The sequence below is a fragment of the Hyla sarda genome, chromosome 2 (genome assembly GCF_029499605.1).
Source record: "Hyla sarda isolate aHylSar1 chromosome 2, aHylSar1.hap1, whole genome shotgun sequence".
Lineage (NCBI taxonomy): Eukaryota > Metazoa > Chordata > Amphibia > Anura > Hylidae > Hyla > Hyla sarda.
This window is the reverse complement of record NC_079190.1, coordinates 342,550,552-342,572,541: the sequence shown is the minus strand read 5'-3', so window position 1 is coordinate 342,572,541 and position 21,990 is coordinate 342,550,552. Positions and strand designations below refer to the sequence as shown.

At 44.0% G+C, this 21,990-nt stretch overlaps 1 protein-coding gene across 3 annotated transcripts in view; it reads left to right on the top strand.

Moving 5' to 3' along the window:
• Positions 1–21,990, top strand: part of LOC130356506 (amine oxidase [flavin-containing]-like) — a 107,771-nt gene that overhangs the window by 41,368 nt on the left and 44,413 nt on the right. For all 3 annotated transcript variants that reach the window (XM_056558170.1, XM_056558169.1, XM_056558171.1), the window contains one exon: positions 13,109–13,203. In XM_056558170.1, the coding sequence (XP_056414145.1) occupies positions 13,109–13,203 (95 nt within the window). The remainder of the gene's footprint in view (positions 1–13,108; positions 13,204–21,990) is intronic.

Here is a 21,990-nt window from a genome sequence, read left to right as displayed (position 1 = left end):
GCCGACCCCGCACGGAGCGGCGTCCAACACGCCCTTTCCATGTATCCTATAAAGATACATGGAGGGGGCGTGACGGCCACGGCTACCTGCGGGGGTTGGAACAGCCACTTCCAGAAGACTGCCGGGGCCCCATTCAAGAGATCCTTTGGATAGGGGATAAGTTGTATTTCACTGCACTACTACTTTAAGTGCAAAAATGAAAACAGACCTTTGTGACAGTTCCACAATCCTAACCACCTACGGAAAATCTTATCTTTTCTTCTTGTCTATCTGTGATGTTGAAACAGTTAATAAAGTCATAAAGTCATATTCCTATGACCATTTAATCCAGTATTATTATTTAAATTGAACTATAAAAAAAATACTAGGTTAGAAATTAGAATCAAAGAATGGCCATTCTATATTTTATACTGTAATCAATGTAGTGTAAAAAATAAATAAAGTTTGTATCTCAAAATTCAACTGGAAAATATACAAGCTAGAAAAATGAAGCACCATGTACATTGTGGCTTAAAAACAAACAGAATTTTTACCCCCACAATAATGTAGGCTAAGAATGGGGCCTATTGGTGCAGTCTTAAATCCCAAAATGATATCAGCTATCAAGAGCTTACTATACTATGATATATTGGTATCAAAAGTTTGCTTCCAGCTGATTTCATGTGAAGCATGATGCAGGATACAACTACAAACATCCTTCTGTCACTGTATCTTCATCTTGGGTTAATGTTGCCATGGTAACCATGAGAACCCGAAGCAACAATAGCATCAGTAAGATGATCTAAGCATATGCCAGCAATCAGCCTGCGGCTTTTAACAAAATATATGTACTACTTCCCCCTTTCATCTAAACATGAGAGTCATTTGGTGCAACAATCCATATACATTTACAACAATTGAAGTCACATCATAGCATGCACTTATAAGATATTGCTGCCATGATCAAATACTTCTGCTCCTCTCTCTTCCAAGTCTAGCAAAATGTAATGTAAGTTATAAGTACAGTTAATAATAATGTAAACTCTCATTACCCTGTTTCTCAATAGCATTTTCAAAAATTATCTTGCAAGGCTTCTTTCTAGTGAATACAGGATGGGGGCAGTAAATGGGCACTCTTCCCCTTAAATTCATGTTGTATACCCTACTCTTGAGCATCTTTCACCTCTTGTATGGACACTTTTTGGTAAACAAGTAAACAATATCTGGGACAGCACCCTAGCTTGTCTGGTTAATTTTTTCTCCTAATATTCCCAGCCTGCCAAATAAAATGATAAAACTTTAACTTACCTTCCTCCACTCCATTACAGCCTCCAATATCAGAACTCCAGTCATTAGGACTCAGGTCTCTGCTGATAGCCTGCCTCCTAGATCTGGCCGGAGCTCTGGACATGATATCACAGCGTCACATAGCTAATCACTATCTGAAGCATTGTCCTGCCTTGGCCAGTGAAACAATGCGATCGCTGGGGCAAAACAGTGTCACTGGCCGAAGACGGTACATCCTGATACCAGAGGCGAGGAAGGTGAGATAAACTTTTTATTATTTCATTAGGCAGGCTGGGCATATTAGGGGAAAAAAAATTAACCAGACAAGCCTTTAACAGAGATTTCTCCCCTGTGATTTCATGCTAGTATCAGCCGCTGTGCCTTTCGCCACAGATTCCCCATTGGTATTGTCTTCCTCTAGAATAAAGGATCAGATTTATCAATCCCCATGAGACACAATGTGTCTTCTTTGCTAACAGCAACAAATCACAGCTCAGCTTTCATATTTTAACATGTCAGAGCTGAGCTGTGATTGGCTACTATGGGTGAAATCAGACAGTTTGATAAACCTGGGCCTAAGTGCTTAGGTCAGTAACCAGTTCCAGACTAGCACTAGGTCCAATCACTTTAGGAAATAAAACCACTTTTGGAAGAGTTCACCACACAATCTGTTCACATTAAACAAGTTTAAGTTCCTATTTGAAACATCAAACACTTGCAAATTTTGGTCAGCAGATGCAACTGGGATTGTATAATCAGCTACACCTTGGATAACAGAAAGGGGAGAAAAAATGAATAAATATATAATACCGTATATACTCGAGTATAAGCCGACCCGAATATAAGCCGAGGCCCCTAATTTTTCCCCAAAATCCCAGGAAAAGTTATTGACTCGAGTATAAGCCTAGGGTGGGAAATACATCATCCCCCCTGTCATCATCCAGACCCCCGTCATTAACACCCTCATTATCATCACCACCTGTCATCATCACCCTCGTCATCATCCCCCCCTTCATCATCCCCTTGTCATCATCCCCTTGTCATCATCCCACACCCCCCCTTTATCATCCTTGTCATCATCCCACACACCCCTTTCATCATCCCCTTGTCATTATCCCACCCCCCCCTTCATCATCCCCTTGTCATCATCCCCTCCCCCCTTCATCATCCCCTTGTCATCATCCCCACCCCCCTTCATCATCCCCTTGTCATCATCCCACACACCCCCTTCATCATCACCACATGTCATCAGCCCCCCCCCCCTTCATCATCACCACTTGTCAATGTCTGATACAGTGGTCTTCAACCTTGCGGACCTCCAGAGTTGTAGTTTTGAAACCTCTGGAGGTCCGCAGGTTGAAGACCACTGCGGCCTTCGACATAATCCAGCCCCCCCCTCTCACCCCCTTTAGTTCTGTACTCACCTCCGCTCGGCGGGACGTTAGGGTGCGCTGGTCCGGTGCTGCTGGACTGTCCGGTGGGGAGGTCGTCCGGTGGGATAGTGGTTCCGGGCTGCCATCTTCACCGGGGGGCCTCTTCTCCGCGTTTCGGGCCCAGAATAGAGGCGTTGCCTTGACGACGACGCAGAGGGACGTTGCTAATGAACGTACCTCTGCGTTGTCGTCAAGGCAGCGTGACTACTCCGGGGCCGGGCCCGAAGCTCGGAGAAGAGGCCCCCCGGTTAAGATGGCAGCTCGGAACCACTATTCCACCGGACGACCTCCCCACCGGACAGTCCTGCAGCACTGGACCAGCGCACCCTAATGTCCCGCCGAGCGGAGGTGAGTACAGAACTAAAGGGGGTGAGAGGGGACTGGATGATGTCGAAGGCCGCAGTGGTCTTCAACCTGTGGACCTCCAGAGGTTTCAAAACTACAACTCCCAGCAAGCCCGGACAGCCGTTGGCTGCCTGGGCTTGCTGGGAGTTGTAGTTTTGAAACATCTGGAGGTCCGCAGGTTGAAGACCACTGAGGGCGGAGAGTTCACTCGAGTATAAGCCGAGGCGGGTGTTTTCAGCACAAAAAATCGTGCTGAAAAACTCGGCTTATACTCGAGTATATACAGTATCTCTCGCTCTCTCTCTCTCTCTCTCTCTCTCTTCTCTCTCTCTCTCTCTCTCTCTCTCTCTCTCTCTCTCTCTCTCTCTATATATATATATATATATACATATACACTGCCATATTACAGCTTTGTACAACTTCTGAGCCGTCATCAACCCTAATTCAGCACCCATGTAAGAATGGCTATGAGACTCCATACAACTGAGCCTTCATACACTATTAGTTTAAGTCAAAATCATTTCCATTTATAAATATTATTTGTCCCCTTTTCGTTACTAGCAACTGTTAGCTTTAAGACTATTCATTTTTTGTTTCTGATTTCTTATTTAGCCATGGCCATTTTTCTTAATCAAAGTAATAGTATTTGATGATACCAAAGGACAGATGTAACAAGGTTTCCTTAAAGGATTATTCAATTAAAGCAAAGCCGCATGTCACCCCTGGCATTGACTGCTGTGCTTGCTATTAGATATACAAAATAAAGCATTTCCCCAAGTGCTAATAAACGTAATTTAATAGATATAGAATCAAATAACGCTGCAGTTATTTAATTATCTCTTTGTGGCAAAATACTTAATGTTACACAAGATGCTGCATAATAATACCTTAAAAATAATAACTGAGGGGGATATGAATGATATACAGTAGATGCAAGATTGAGCAAAACCCTAACACTGTACTTTAAAACCACAACGTTGTGATTATAAACTTAATGCAATGATATGTACAGTATTTACAGCAGACCTAGGCTAATGGTAGGAAAATATGAGCAGACAGTTTGCACTGTACATGCTATGTATTGACACCTGCAAAAGTCACCTGTTTTTGCAGACTGTCTTTGAATGGGCTCTATCAGGTTCAAAAACTGTTTATATGTTGTACATCTTGGCAAAACATTAACTTTTCTAATATACTTTATAAGAAAACTTTATTTCCTTTTTATAGAAATCATGGCTTATAAAATCATGGCTTTGTCTGAGTTGAAGCACAGGTATGGACGAAGTCCAATAAGTGAGGGTGGGCTAGCATTCCTCTGTGCTCTCTCCTGTCTGATAGCATTCCTCTGTGCTCTCTCTTGTCTGATAGGACTCCTCTGTGCTCTCTCCTGTCTGATAGGACTGCTCTGTGCTCTCTCCTGTCTGATAGGACTCCTCTGTGCTCTCTCCTGTCTGATAGCACTCCTCTGTGCTCTCTCCTGTCTTATAGCACTCCTCTGTTCTCTCTCCTGTCTGATAGTACTCCTCTGTGCTCTCTCCTGTCTTATAGCACTCCTCTGTGCTCTCTCCTGTCTGATAGCATTCCTCTGTGCTCTCTCCTGCCTGATAGCATTCCTCTGTGCTCTCTCTTGTCTGATAGGACTCCTCTGTGCTCTTTCCTGTCTGATAGGACTCCTCTGTGCTCTCTCCTGTCTGATAGGACTTCTCTGTGCTCTCTTCTGTCTGATAGGACTGCTCTGTGCTCTCTCCTGTCTGATAGGACTCCTCTGTGCTCTCTCCTGTCTGATAAGACTCCTCTGTGCTCTCTTTTGTCTGATAGGACTGCTCTGTGCTCTCTCCTGTCTGATTGTACTCCTCTGTGCTCTCTCCTGTCTGATAGGACTCCTTTGTGCTCACTCATGTCTGATAGCACTCCTCTGTGCTCTCTCCTTTCTGATAGGACTCCTCTGTGCTCTCTCCTGTCTGATAGTACTCCTCTGTGCTCTCTCCTGTCTGATAGGACTCCTCTGTCCTCTCTCCTGTCTGATAGGACTCCTCTTTGCTCTCTCCTGTCTGATAGGACTCCTCTGTGCTCTCTTCTGTCTGATAGGACTGCTCTGTGCTCTCTCCTGTCTGATAGTACTCCTCTGTGCTCTCTCCTGTCTGATAGGACTTCTCTGTGCTCACTCCTGTCTGATAGCACTCCTCTGTGCTCTCTCCTGTCTGATAGTACTCCTCTATGCTCTCTCCTGTCTGATAGGACTCCTCTGTGCTCTCTCCTGTCTGATAGGACTCCTCTGTGCTCTCTCCTGTCTTATAGGACTCTTCTGTGCTCTCTCCTGTCTGATAGGACTCCTCTGTCCTCTCTCCTGTCTGATAGTACTCCTCTGCTCTCTCTCCTGTCTGATAGGACTCCTCTGTGCTTTCTCCTGTCTGATAGCACTCTTCTGTGCTCTCTCCTGTCTGATAGGACTCCTCTGTGCTCTCTCCTGTCTGATATCACTCCTCTGTCCTCTCTCCTATCTGATAGGACTCCTCTCTGCTTTCTCCTGTCTGATAGCACTCTTCTGTGCTCTCTCCTGTCTTATAGGACTCCTCTGTGCTCTCTCCTGTCTGATATCACTCCTCTGTCCTCTCTCCTGTCTGATAGGACTCCTCTGTGCTCTCTCCTGTCTGATAGGACTCATCTGTGCTCTCTCCTGTCCTATCAGTCAGGACAGAAATTTAACCTGCTAACTAACTTTTTCCTAGCTGAGGATTGTATTAGTCCCTACTCCAAATGGTGGTTACCAGGGTGTACAATGATTCACACCAGCTCTGACAGTTAAAATGCTCTTGGTGCCTGACTGCCCGATAGGCAGGTTTTTAGCCAAAGATCAAACTACTGAATTCTGGGTCAAAATGATTATTCTAACTGGGTTTTCAATCTAAAGTGGCCCTGTTCATCACACTGATATGCTAGCAGCGCACAGCATTCATATTTTGAAGTACCACTTATGAGGCAGAATAATAGTGCATGAGATCCAAGGCCAGTTCTATTTATATTGATTGGGTTCTCCGATGCTTAGACATCTTATCCCCTATCCAAAGGATAGGGGATAAGATGCCTGATGGCGGTAGTCCCGCCGCTGGGGACCCCCGTGATCTTGCACGTGGCACCCTGTTTGTAATCAGTCCCCGTAGCGTGTTCGCTCCGGGTCTGATTACCGGCAACCACAGGGCCAGCGGCGTGTGACGTCACGCCTCCGCCCCTCAATGCAAGCCTACGGGAGGGGGCGTGATGGCTGTCATGCCCCCTCCCGTAGGCTTGCATTGAGGGGCGAAGCATGACATCCCACAGGGGCAGAGGCGTGACATCACACGTCGCCGGCCCGGTGGTCGCCTGTAATCAGACCCAGAGAGAACACGCTCCGGGGACTGATTACAAACGGGGTGCCGCGTGCAAGATCACGGGGGTCCCCAGCGGCGGGACTCCCGCGATCAGGCATCTTATCCCCTATCCTTTAACCCCTTTAAAAGAGCTTCTATCATTAACAACTATTAGTGGTGCATAGATCCTGCGCTGCTGAGCTCAGCCTAGTGTAGGCAGATATTGCAAAAATCTCTGGGTGTCTGGGACCATGATGAGAGTAGGCCGACACAGTTTACTCTGCACATGTTATTTTTCATGTACAGAACTAACTTTAAAAAAATTAAAATCATGGAGACAAGGTATTTCGTTTCAGACTTTAAGGACAGCAAAAACTCCACCTTTGCTTGATGTGTGCATTTACACTAAAGTGTACTTTCCTCACTGTAGCCTGATAACCTCTAACGCCTCCATTTCAGATCATAAAGGGGCCATCACTCTGCATTCTTACTTATGGAATTCAATAAGGAACCTATCATCTAGACCCATTTAGATTTCGTGCTGCCTGTTTTTGGTGTTTGGGTGAATAAAATATACACAAAGAATAAAAAAAGAAATCTAGAAATCAATTTAAATGTTATTTATGTTTATGTATGTTAAAATGTAGTTAAATGGGTACTCTGGTGGAAAACTTTTTTTTAAAATCAACTGGTGCCAGAAAGTTAAACAGATTTGTAAATTACTTCTATTTAAAAATCATAATCCTTCCAGTACTTATTAGCTGCTTAATACTACATAGGAAATACTTTTCTTTTTGCAACACAGAGTTCTCTGCTGAATCACGAGCACACTGCTCTCTGCTGACATCTCTGTCGATTTTTGGAACTGACCAGAGCAGCATATATTTTCTATGGGGATTTTCTCCTACTCTGGACAGTTCTTTAACCTCTTAAGGAGGTAGGGCGTACCTGTATGCCCTACGCCCGATCCCGGTGTTTAAAACGGGGTCACGCCGTGACCCCGCATCACACCGGGTCGGTCCTGGCTGCTAATCATAGCTGGGACCCTGGGCTAACAGCACGCGGTATCGATCGTTATGCCGCGTGCTGTTAACCCTTCAGACGTGGCAATCAAAGTTGACCGCCGCGTCTGAAAGCAAAAGTAAACGCTTCAGGGCAGCTCAGTCGGACTGATCGGGACATTGCGATAAAATCGCGATGTTCCGATCAGCTGGGACGCAGGCGGAGGTCTCCTTACCTGTCTCCGCAGCGTCCGATCGTCGATTGATTGCTCCAAGCCTGAGCTACAGGCTTGAGCAGTCAAGCCCCTATCTCACTGATCCGTGCAAAGCTATGGCTTTGCAGGGATCAGCATAGGAGATCAGTGTGTGCAGTGTTATAGGTCCCAATGGGAGCTATAACACTGCAAAAAAAAAGTGAAAAAAAGTTAACAAAGGTCATTTAACCCCTTCCCTAATAAAAGTTTGAATCACCCCCCTTTTCCCATAAAAAAAAACTGTGTAAATGAAAATAAAAATAAACAAAAGGCTTTAAGGGTTTCTAAAATCTTGTTAGTTTCCTTGAACACCAAAGTATGTAGATATGTGGGAGACTGGATAAATTCATTTTACTTTATATCTTAGACCACTTTCACACTACCATTGTCACACAGTACTGTGACGGCTGTCTGGGAGAATAGCAGGAGAAAAAATACTGCTTGTGCTGTCTTTTTCTCCCACTACTCCCATTGACTATAATGGGGTCCATAGGAAACCACTGTTGCCCATTGTGCCCCGTCAAAATGACGGCCGTCAAACTAAAAAAAAAAGTTTGACGGTAAGCAATGGCAGTTTGAAAGCAGCCTTATCTTGATAACAATCTCCCAGCTTTATTAACAAGTAATAACACTACCTGGGCTTTCCCCTAATGCATTTATTCGTCATTATAAAAGTTCATAATCAAGTTTATCATTCATTTATTCCTTTTTGTGGCTTTGTTGGGTAACAACATAAAAATTGAAAAGTGTATTGAAAAGAGTTAGCTGGGGCAAGAAATTAGAAGATTCTATGAAGATTCTATAAAGTTAGCCATATACAAGATCAGACAACCTCCTGCTTTAGTGTAGTCTCAGAAGAGGGATAAAACTTCTATCTAGCCTCTGTTGTTGGAATAAAACTCTAGAAACCAGTCTGTCAAGGAGGGTTTAAAGTGTTTCATCAGTAGCTAAGCATGACAAAAACTGCCACAGGTAAACAATCCTTTGAAGACATTTATTGTGGAGCTTAAAGGAGTAGTTCAGCTACTAAAGGATAGGGGATAAGTGTCAGATCGCAGGGGTTCTAACCGCTGGGACCCCCATAATCTCCTGTCTGAGGCCCCGGCTCTCCTCCAGCATGGAGCTGTGTCAACCACTGCATGAAGCATAGGTCAACCCGCCCTCTTCATGCATCTCTATGGGAGATACAGCCATACCCGAGTACAAAGTTTTGGCTCTCCTATAGAGATGAAGGGAGGGTGCAAGTCAACCCCCGCTCCATGCAGAAGGAGAGTCAGGGCAGTCAGACCCCCATGCAATCTAAAACTTATTCCCTATCCTTTGGATAGGGGATACATTTTCCTAAGCTGAATAACCCCCTTGAAGGATGGCAGAAGTTTGGTTTGACATGATAAGGTTAGCTGATTTTATCTCTTCAACCTCCTGTGTGACCAGGACATAATCAATACGTGACTAAGAATTGTGGGAGTGTGAAACATTTGTGAACTCTCAACCTTCAAGGTGCGAGAGTCTCTATGGTAATGCCTTTCAGGTGTAAAAAGAATAAAGCTTGCCATTTCTGACTTACATAAATGTTGCTCTGTCTCAAAGTACCCTCTTATCTTTTCACATGTTCAGCACAGAGTCTCCCGCAAACTAATTTTATGGTCAGAGCCTACCCAAGCCAGAGCCCAATAATGAAACAAGAGAGTGTTATCATATTTAGTGCCATGAATAGTGTTGCTCGCGAATATTCGCAATGCAAATTTTATTCGCGAATATCACATATTCACGAACTCACGAATATTCGCAAATATAGCACTATATATTCGTAATTATAAATATTCGTTTTTTTTTCACAGTACACATCACAGTGATCAACCCTCTCTGCTTCCAGCTTGTGTGGTGTAAAGAAGGCTCTAATACTACTGTGTGAGACTGGAGTGAGAATTTGCGTATGCTAATTTTTGTATATGCTCATTTTCGCATACGTGAATTTTTCGCATATGCGAAAATAAAACACGAATATTACGAATATGCGAATTTAGCGAATATATGACGAATATTCGCGAAATATCGCAAATTCGAATATGGCCTATGCCGCTTAACACTAGCCATGAATATTACAATGTTTCTTTTCATCTGGGCCAGTGATATATATCCTATGAATCCTACTTTTATCATATTGCACACAGTATAGGAGAGTTGTATGTTTATCTACATCCCAGCTTTATTGCTGTCTGCCAGGGACAGATGTGTCAAGATCTTGAAGTAAAGGCATATTCATTTTCAAGGCATGCAGGGATGGAGATATTAATGGGATGTGTTTGTAGGGAACTGAATTTATTCACATTAGAGGACGCCAAATATATTGCAATGTCCAAAATGCTGTAAACTGTTGTGAACTTAAAGGATGCCTATCATCAAAAAACTTTTGATATAGTGTAGATCAAGCCTTAATGAATATCTTTCTAATTGGTTTGTATAAAATGTTTTTGCATCCTTTGTTGTTTTTTTTAACTATTAAAAAAGTGACCACTAGCAAGCCTGTGTACTGATTTCGGACTCATGCCGGCCTGCTGGCATGAGTCCGAAATCACAGACTGCAGGCAGGACACAGGCGAGCTCAGCGCAGCTTCCCGCCTGTCAATGAGACAGGCGGGAACAAGCGCTGTGCTCGTTCATCAGCAGGGCACGCCCCTGACAAAGGATCGGGTCTGCCTTGCAAGCCCCGGCAGGCATCAGTTTAAGTTGCACCTGCCAAGATACTCCCGCTTCCTCCCCTGGCACAGGGCAGCCTACTGAGCTTCCGAAGACATCCATAAAAAGGTGTTTTTAGGGGGTTTTGAACAAAATAAAGGAGAGGGATAGATTTAGTTAGAGTTAGGGACAGATGGGGATGGGGAATTAGGGAGAGTTAGGATGATGATAGGTACTCTTTAAAGCAGAGAAATTGCTATGAGGTAACTATAGAAAATTTGCACTTGTATTTTGTGTACACAATATCATTATGAGATGGCTGCTGTAAAGGTCAGTGGTACAGAAAAGCAGGAAATTGATATGGACAGCTTGCATTAAACATTACTCCATCAGATAAGGACAATATTTGATTTAGGTGAAGTCATAAAAAGCTATAATATCAGTGCTGCAGCTTGTCTGATGTGCATTCATACTACATATTTAGTTTGTACAAGAAATTTACTGTAATTTACAAATCATGGTCAACATTATCTAGCTACATTGCTCACAGAAATAATGTAAATGGTTATTTTCCTATTTCCATTCAACTATGAACAAAGTCTTGTTGTTCATTTTGGGCAGCATTAACCTTTTACAAAATACAGCAGTTTTCTTCTCAAAAGGTGACAATAAAAGTTAAATGAGCAGACTTGAATGTGTCAGAGTTTTTGTATTGACTATTAACATTTAGATGAACTCAACATTTTTTTAGGGCTTACAGTAATCGAGTAAAACAATAAATTCACATTATACCCGGCCCACATTATTATGGCAATTAAATGCTATTATCGTGTCTCTAATTTCATTTAGAGGATTTGCCATAGTTTTATGACCGTTGGGGTTTCCACCTCTGGGACCCCCATCGATTCTAAGAATGAAAGGGTCTCGGCAATGGTCTAGTGCTACTTTCTGTGCATAATGATGCTTCTGGCTACCTGCTTGTCCAAAGGACTACAGCCTGCCTCTTTCACTTGAATGGGACTGTGTTACAGTTCACTGAACACCAGGTGGCTGGGAAACTGCTGTGCAAAGAAATAACAGAATACAAAATGGCAGATGATGCAAAACCTAAATAGAAATAAAAATACATAGACGCATAGGACATATTAAAAACATAATGTTGGGGAAACACCACAGTTTAAAAACTGTACACCTATAACTAAAAGTTCATAAAGGACTATCCACTCAAAAAACAAATTGGTACACTGTCACATCATGATAAGGCGCTAACAATGTGCACTACCCATCAGAATCTTGGGTTATCCCTTCCCCTAGTCTTTTGAGTTGTTTATGTAGTAGAGCACTAGTGAAAAGGATAACCCAAGATACTGATGGGAAGTGTTGAGCGTCATAGGCCATATTTGAATTTGCGAATATATGGACGAATATTCGTCATATTCATAATATTCGCATATTCATAATATTCACGTTTTATTTTCGCATATGCGATAATTCGCGTATGTGAAAATTTGCATATAAAAAATTTGCATACGTGGAAATTAGCATATGCAAAAATTAGCATATGCAAATTTTCGCATATGCGAAAATACGCACGCCAGTCCCACACAGTAGTATTAGAGCCTTCTTAACACCACACAAGCTGGAAGCAGAGAGGGATGATCACTGTGATGTGTACTGTGGGAAAAAAAAAAAAAATATTCGTAATTATGAATATATAGTGCTATATTCGCGAATATTTGTGAATTTGCAAATATGCGATATTCGCGAGCAACACTACTGATGGGTAGTGCACATTGTTAGCACCTTATCATGCTGTGACAGTGTACCAATTTGTTCACCAGACATTTGTCCTTTCCTTTTTGAATATATAGTCCTTTAAGGACTTTTAGTTACATATTTCTATCCCCCTATTCCATGCAGGTGCTTGTTTGCTTTAGGTTGCATATCTTTAGATATTATACTCAAACTTGTGTGTACATAAGGTAAACTGTGGTGTTCCCCTACTATTATGTTTTTAACATGCCCATGTGTCTATATGTTTTTAGAGGGTTGTTCTTTTCTGCATGCGATCTAATCTTACTGATAGTTGCCAATGAAAAAAAAAATTAAGGGGCACTTACCATGTGTCTTTTTATTTGCTTTTATTCCCATTGGTTGGAAGGCTCACCGAGCCAAGGCATCATTCATTTGTTATACAGTAATGCACAAATGTTATTCCTTTAAACCCTGAAAACTTCAGTGAATGCAATTGATGTGAGGCAAGGCACATAAATACCTTTGCAAATAAACCTCCAGTACCCATACACATTCATGGAGTTTGCAAAAACCATTTCAGCCACGCTTCTTGTGGATAGTAGCTGGGAAGTTGGTACTGGGACACAACACATATCTTTCATCAGTAAAAGATTAGTGCTAAAATGGGAAACTGTAAATTAAATGCCAGACTTCTCAACAACCAACCTCTTCAGAAGTTGACTAACTCCATTAGCTTGGAGGGAAACATGAGTACAACTCAGCTCAACCTCCCACTATGCCACCAGGACAGCCACACTTAGGTGCCTACACAGATGCCTTAACAGTCTTCAAACAAATATACCAAAAATGACTTTGAAGTACTGCTATGAGCAAACTCCCTATGCACTTCCTTTCACTCCTGCTTCTATCACACCTCCCACTGTTACTCACACCTAGATTACATTTCCACAAAGATATGGAAAAAATATTTTGGGAACCTATAGATCATTTAAATATGTATTTGAATAGTAGGTTTTTGTCTTCCTTAGGTCTCTCAGCAGCTAAATTGCTTGTAGACTTGGGACTGAGTGTAGTCGTGCTAGAAGCTCGAGACAGAGTTGGAGGACGAACTTTCACTGTGAAGGTAAGTTTACTGTTTACTGGATATAAATTCATGCCCTTGGATTGAGCAGTCAAAGGTGGAGAGGTCTGTATGCTGCAATTGTTTTTACTGTGTATGCAGCTCTTTGTAGTGCTTCCTATTATTTCCCTCTTGCTTTGGGCACTTTATAGTGGGACATCATTTCTGCCCTATTCTCTCACTACTAGGATTACACATGTCCCTACAGTGAGTTGTGTGTAAATTATCTAATAACGCACTATATGGACCTCTCCATACCATGGATTCCCCTTTTAAATGTATATTAAAAACATTTTACATGTATTAATAAAAAAATTAAAAGATTTTACTTCTTTTGTTGTTGTTACATTAATGCTAATCTCTGTTCTATAGCACAAGATGGATATATGTTTGCATAGATAAATTTCTAATAGGTATTTTGAGCAATATAGACACAAACACATTTAGATAGACACATATTCACACATGTGCACATGTAGAAACATATATACTGTACATGTGCAGATACACATATACAGACACAAAGTATATAGACATGCATATAAAGACACATAAGCCCAGATTAGAGATAAGTTTATCAAATCTGACGAATCCAAATTCGTACGAATTTCAGGAAAAATTTGATTCGCAAAGAATGCGAATATCACTGCATATCGCTTCATTAAACTCCATTTAGTGCAGTCCAGGCTCCAGGGCATCTAAAATCGTAGATCTACATCTGAGGACATGGGGCAAGGAATCCTGGGAAGGCAGGAACAAGGGTTGGCGGGAAGACCCTGAATCACATGCAGCATGCAGCCTATCAGCAGCCAGCCACCTCTGTGATGTCACAGACCTATATGATCGGCAGCCATCTTGCGGCCAGTCACATCAACGTTCTATTACAGAGAGAGAGGGACAGACAGCAGTGTGTGTTGCACAGAAAAGCATTTTTACAGCAGCTATTCACCTCCCAGTCACATCAGCATTCTATTGCAGAGAAAGGGACAGAGAGCAGTGTGTGTTGCACAGAAAGGCATTTTTACAGCAGCGATTCAACTCCCAGCCACATCAGTGTTCTATTGCAGAGTGGGACAAAGAGCAGTGTGTTGCACAAAAAAGCTTTTTTACAGCAGCGATTCACCTCAAGCACAAATCCAGCCTAGAAGCACTGATAGAGAAGGGAATGAGATTGAGAGAGAAAGTGCAATTTTTGGTGTAGTACACAGCGACTGTGTGCTGCAGCACTTGTGTGTACAACAACTGAAAAGCTAATAGTAACCAGCCAGTTAGGGTGAGCAGAGCACTAAACACATATTGTCCTTTATTAAGTGTAACCTGTGCATAAATCTAAGTGGTGTACCATTTTGTTTCTGCTAAAGTCTTAAGGGCCTAGATACTGTGAAAGGCCAGGCACAGTACACACCTGCTGGTGTTATACACAAATATTGTTTTAAGCGTATTGGAACACATTGTCCTCTAGTCATAAGTGCATACCAAATATGTACATCTAAGTGGTGTACCTTTTTGTTCTTTTTAAAGTCTCAAGGGCCTAGATACTGTGAAAGGCCAGGCAAAAGTACACACCTGCTGGTGTTGTAGACAAATACTGTTTTAAGCGTACTGGACCATATTGTCCTTCCTCCATAAGTGCATACCACATACGTACATCTAAATGGTGTACCATTTTGTTCCTGTTAAAGCCTTAAGGCCTGGATACGATGAAAGGCCATGCAGAAGTACACACCTGCTGGTGTTGTAGGCAAATACTGTTTTAAGCTTACTGGAGCGCATTGTCCTCCCCTCACAAGTGCATGCCACTTGCGTACATCTAAGTGGCGTACCATTTTGTTCCTGTAAAAGTCCTAAGGGCCTAGATACTGTGTAAGGCCAGCCAAAAGTACACATCTGCTAGTGTTGTAGGCGAATACTGTTTTATTCGTCTACAACACTGTCCTCCTTGTACCACATACATACATCTAAGTGGTGTCCAATTTTAAAAGTCCTAAGCGCCTAGATACTGTGAAAGGCCAGACAAAAGTACACATCTGCTAGAGTTGTAGACAAATTCTGTTTTATTCCTCTACAATACTGTCCTCCTTGTACCACATACGTACATCTAAGTGGTGTCCAATTTTGTTCCTGTTAAAGTCTTACCGGCCAAGATGCTGTGAAAGGCCAGGCAAAAGTACACACCTGCTGGTGTTGTAGACAAACAATTTTAAGCGTACTGGAGCGCATTGTCCTCCCCTTATAAGTGCATACCAAATACGTACATCTAAGTGCTGTACCATTTTGTTCCTGTTAAAGTCTTAAGGGCCTAGATACTGGGAAAGGCCAGGCAAAAGTACCCACCTCCTGTTGTTGTAGACAAATACCCCCTCATATATGCACTAAGTATGTCAGGCAGAGAAGTGCCAGGACATTCACAGAGGAGTGGCAGAGGCCTAAATTCATCAGGCAGAGGTCGCAGCAGATTAAGGGCGAGTCGCAGCGAGAGGCCTGAGTCCCCAGTTTCAGCTAGCGGTCGTGTCTCGACCAGCAAGCCATCTGCCATCATTGATTGGTTAACACGATCATCCACTACATCCTAAGTGACATCTGACACCCCCAGTCAACAATCGGTGGGTTCCTCATACACAACTCTCAGTTGGCATGGCCCGGGAGCTGTCCCTGTCCTCCCATTGCCTCAGTCCTATGCTGCTCCCTCACACACAGAAGTGTCTTATGCTGTGGGTTCAGCTCCACTATTCAGTGAGGACGATTTACTAGAGGACAGTCAGCAGCTACTGCCCAGCCAAGAAGTGGAGGAGACATTCGCCGCTTCCTTCGCTAGGTGGGCAAGTAGTGATGAGGAGAGTGGCATGGGAGGTGGTGTTGCGAGCGTTCAGGCTCCTGAAGCAGACACTGTTGAGGAACCTGAGGAGGACATCAGTGACATGCAGACACAACTCGATGATGATGAAGCATATCGCACTTGGGAGCCGGGTGCTGAAGGGGCTTCATTATCATCAGGAGAAGAGGGTTGCAGGTTGCCCGTGAGGTAGCAGCTGAGCAAGCAAGGTGGTAGCATGGTTGGCAGTAAGCATGGTGGCAGAAGTGGAAAGTCTGGAGCCAAACGTGCCCGGGTGAGACCACCTGCTTTGCGGAAGCCTACCTTCCTGGGAGGTTGTGGAACAGGGGTTCCTGGACTGTTGGTGGGAAAATCAGGTACTCAGCAGTGTGGCAGTTTTTCATCAAGCATCCGGAGGATGTTAACCTGGCCACATGCAAGATGTGTCGGCAGAAGGGGAAGAAGCACCACGGCCCTGCGTCAACATATGCAGCATCACCATAAAGCAGCCTGGTAGAACCATGGCTCCGATGAGGTGCTGCAGTCTGCTGCATCACCCAGTGGCACGCCAGCCAAAGCTTCACCACCTCAGCCGAAGGGAGCTGTGTGTCATACCCATCCTCTGTCACTCCAGATGCTCCTGCTCTTCCAACTTCAAGTCAGTCATTCCGCCAGCAATCCATCATCAAAGCCATGTTCAAGACACAACAGTATGCGCCCACTCATCCAACGGCACAGAAGCTGAATGTGCTCCTGTCCAAGTAGCTGGTGCGCCAGACCCTCCCTTTTCAGGTGGTGGACTCTGCACCTTTCAGAGAACTGATGGCTTGTGCCGTGCTGAGGTGGAGAGTCCCAAGCCGTCAATTCTTTGCGAAAAAGGCAGTACCAGCCCTGCACAATTTTGTGGAACAGAAGGTGGGCCAGTACTTGAACCTGTGGGTGTGTGTACCAAAGTGCACGGCAGCACCGACATGTGAAGCTGTAACTACAGTCAGGGACAATACATGTCCTTTACGGCCCACTGGGTTCCTGCACAGCCAGAACAGCAACTTAGACAGGTCACGCTGCTTCCACCTTCACGCTCTCAGGCCGTTTGTCCATTTCTTGATGATCCAAGCGTATGGGGGACTCCCCTTTGTAACTTCAATGTCAACCAGGGGCAGCTCATATATGACACCTGCCGTTTGCTCAGGCTATTTGAGGAAGCCACATTATTAGTCAGTCGCCAGGATTACAGGATGAATAATGTCATTCCACTGCTTCATGTACTACAACACGTTGGAAACAATGGCGGGTTAGGGCACTGGAGACGTGGCGCCTACATCTCATGGCAACATGAGCCCTGTGGGGGCTGAACTGGAGGGGGAGGGGGAGGGGCATAGTGGAGCACAGTTTAGGTTTTGCAAAATAGGTTTTCTAGTCATCTGACAGGAGAGGAGGAGCAGGAGCAGCTAGAGGAGCTAGAGGGTTATGAGGAAGGCGAGACAGAGGTCCTAAACACACCGTGGCAGTATGCAGTGGAGATGGAGGTAGGAAGTTCCTCCCAGTCACTTGCACAAATGGCACGATGCATGCTCACTTGCTTGTGTAGTGACCACCGAATTGTCAACATTAGGCAGCGGGATGACTTCTGTGTCTCCACCTTGTTGGACCCTCGCTACTGGCACAAAATGGGGGCCTTTTCTACACACTCGGAGAGGGAGGGCAAACTGACCTACTACAGAGACATCCTACGTAGTCAGTTGGCCGATGCCTATCTACGCCATCGTCCATCTTCTTGCAGGTCTGACTCGGGAGGCCCTCTGCGCTCACCTTCCACTGCCATGGCTGCTGGGGAGGGGTGGGATTGCAGTACCAGCTCCATCAGCAGCAGCATGAGTCTACAGTCGCTGATGAGTAGCTTTCGTCACCTGCAAAGTGTATCAACTCATCAGCAGCAGGTAGACTTGGAGCAGGAACTGAACCAGCAGGTGGTGGCATACTTTGACATGACCATGCCAACACACCTTGAAGATCCACTGGACTTCTGGGCAGCTAAACTTGATTTGTGGCCACAACTAGCAGAGTATTCCCTGGAAAAGCTGTCTGCCCAGGCAGCCCCACAAAATAACCTCTCCCTATTTTCCCCCTACAAACACTGCCATTTCCCAGGGTTTTTAGGTGGAAATAGAGAGAGTTTCCTGTGTGGCGCTGCCCTTTTTATGGTGAGTAACACTTGCCAAGAAGGGAATTAATAGGGCGAGAGTAGGGCCTCACAGGGGCTGTTTTTACTCCTACCAGTTACAATGGTCCATACATTGTTCCCTTCCCCTTTTAGAGATCTTTTCATCAAACCAATACTTACTTGGTGGTGTAGGTGGCACATGTTTTTTGCACACCTTTCCTTTTCTTTGATATAAAAAAAAATGTGGGTCCATATATTTTATCCTTAGCATAATATTAAAAGTTAAGTTTTACGTAATGCATATCCTCAATACTTACTTGTGCACACTAACACTTTTTCAAAAGAGACCGTTTTCTTCTGCCTACCTGCCTCAGCTACTATTTTTTTTCAACCACCTTTGTCACCAGGTACAGGTATTGCCACCCACCGCACTACTCTGTCACTAGGTCACTTTCAGGGCTCCTGATGCTGCCACTTCCAGGCTGTCTCACTCTGCCACCATATGTTATCCTCATGCTGATGCCACCTCCAGGCTGTCTTATTCTGCCACCATATGTTCTCCTCATGCTGATGGCAGCTCAGTGCTGTCTAATACTATCACTATATGGTCTCCTCATGCTGCCACCAACTCCAGGCTATGTCATTCAGCCGCAATATGCTGCCACCGCCTCCAGGCTGTGTGATTCAGCCACTATATGGTCTCCTCATGCTGCCATCACCATCACACTATGTCATTCAGGCACTATATGGTCTCCTCATGCTGCCTCCACCTCCTGGCTGTTTCATTCGCCACTATATGTTCTCCCCATGCTGCCACCAACTCCAGGCTTTGTCATTCAGGCACTATATCCTGTTGCTAACTCCACTCGGTGTCATTCAAGCACGATATGGTCTCCTCATGCTGCTGCCACCTTCACTCTGTGTCACTCAGCCACTATATGGTCTCCTCATGCTGCCGCCACCTCCACGCTGTGTCATTCAGGCACTATATGGTCTCCTCATGCTGCTGCCACCTCTACGCTGTGTCATTCAGCCACTATATGGTCTCCTCATGCTGCCGCCACCTCCACGCTGTGTCATTCAGCCACTATATGGTCTCCTCATGCTTCCACCACCTCCAGGCTGTGTCATTCAGCCACTATATGTTCTGATCATGCTGCCACAAACTCCAGGCTGTCATTCAGCCACTATATGCTGCCACCAACTCCAGACTGTGTAATTTAACCACTCTATGGTCTCCTCATGCTGCCTCCACCTCCTGGCTGTTTCATTCGCCACTATATGTTCTCCCCATGCTGCCACCAACTCCAGGCTTTGTCATTCAGGCACTATATCCTGTTGCTAACTCCACTCGGTGTCATTCAAGCACGATATGGTCTCCTCATGCTGCTGCCACCTTCACTCTGTGTCACTCAGCCACTATATGGTCTCCTCATGCTGCCGCCACCTCCACGCTGTGTCATTCAGGCACTATATGGTCTCCTCATGCTGCTGCCACCTCTACGCTGTGTCATTCAGCCACTATATGGTCTCCTCATGCTGCCGCCACCTCCACGCTGTGTCATTCAGCCACTATATGGTCTCCTCATGCTTCCACCACCTCCAGGCTGTGTCATTCAGCCACTATATGTTCTGATCATGCTGCCACAAACTCCAGGCTGTCATTCAGCCACTATATGCTGCCACCAACTCCAGACTGTGTAATTTAACCACTCTATGGTCTCCTCATGCTGCCGCCATCTCCACGCTGTGTTATTCAGCCACTATATGGTGCCCTCATGCTGGTGCCACCTCCATGCTGTGTCATTCAGCCAAAATATGGTCTCCTCATGCTGCCGCCAACTCCAGGCTGTGCCATTCAGACACTATTTGTTCTCCTCATGCTTCTGCCACCAAATCCAGGCTGTGTCATTCAGCAAAAAAGAGGAAAATCCGGCTCCCAGGACTGGATAAAAATAGCAGCTTTAATGAATCATATTAAAATCCAAAATAGAAAAAAGGGTGAGCTAAAAGCACAAACGAAACGCACCAACGCGTTTCGACTTGTTAACAAGTCTTAATCATGGTCAATGCTAAAGACAACAGATATACCTTATATACTATTTCAACTAGTGACGTCACCCTCTGAAATCAGGTGAACACATGGCAAGAGGTAAGATAAGACATGGATAATACTTGACAGATGGTATGTACTGGAGAGTCATTATACAAAACAAAGGAAAGTATACTTAGAAACCTCTAATAGATATAGCTCAGGTCTGAAATTAAGTCCATACGGGAAGCGAGTATCCAAAACCAAAATCCAATACGCTTCCCGTCTGAACACGGCCCTACTCCAGTCACCACCCCGTGATGGTGGGCGTACCCTCTCTAAGCCAGTCACAGTAATTTGGGGAATAGTACCTGCATGTTTTTCAATGATGTGTTTCGTAAAACCTGACATGGATCTATTTGTAATCTTGTTACTATCGGGTATATGGAGATGTTCTTGAATTCTAACCTTAAGTTTCCTGCTAGTGCAGCCCACATATTGTAGATTGCACTGCAGGCAGGTAATGTTATAAACTACATGATGCGTTTGACAGTTAATAAAACTTTTTATATTGTGTATCTGTCCAGTAGTACATGAATTAAATGTAGTTTGATTGGTCATATACTGGCATATAGAACATCTGGAATGGCTACATTTATAGCTCCCTTTACACGATAACCAAGTGTCTTGTTTAGGTGAGGAGCTAAACTCACTGGGGGACAGAATGTTATGAAGTGATCGTGCCCTGCGGGGTATTACTCGGATGCCGTCCTGAATAATATTAGACATAGTTTTATCATAGTGAAGAACTGGTAAATGTTTGTAAATTATTTTCTTAATTTCATGAAATTGTTCAGAAAATGGTGTAGTAAATGTGGGTAAAACCTGTGTATTGGATGTGGCATTCTGTTTGTCCTGTAAATAGTGGCCAGTAGGTTTGGAATGAACTATATTCTCAGCCCTATTTATGACTTGTGGTTTATAACCTCTGGCTCGAAGACGTTTTTTAATGTCAAGACAGGTGTAAGTGTATGTAGGGTGATCTGACGAAGCACGTCTGGCCCTGACAAATTCTCCTATGAGCAAATTGCGAGTGACGTGTTCTGGGTGGCAACTAGATGAATGGAGAAGACTATTACCAGCACAAGATTTGCGGAACATCTTAGTATGTATACTCTGAGATTCATGATCTCCTATTAGAGTGATGTCCAAAAAATCTATTTGGTCAAATGAAATATTACAAGTAAAGATGAGAGATAAATCATTATTGTTAAGAAAATTGGAGAAGTCAACTCCTTGTGGCTGTGTACCCCTCCAAATCAGGAGGAGGTCGTCAATGTATCTCCCATACCAACCCACAAGATGGAAAAATGGGTTGGCAGGGGAGAGCAGGACGACCTCCTCCCAATATGCCATATACAAATTGGCTAGGGAGGGGGAAAATTTCGAGCCCATAGGGCAACCAGTTACTTGTAAATAATATATAGAGTCAAAGCAGAAAAAATTATGATGTAGTAAGAACTGTAGGACATCCAATATGTATTGCTGCAATACTGCACTATATGCGCTATATTTCTTAAGATGGTATGAAATAGCTAATATAGCTTTATCATGCAGAATGCATGTATAAAGAGCAGTTATGTCACTATTCCATTTGCGCATCTTCATGGCTTGCAGTAATGTTTTAATGTCTCTGATGAATCCTGTAGTTTGAGATACTAACGGTTGCAAGAGGCCATCCAACCATGCACTCAACCTTTCCAACAATGAGTCAATGCCCGC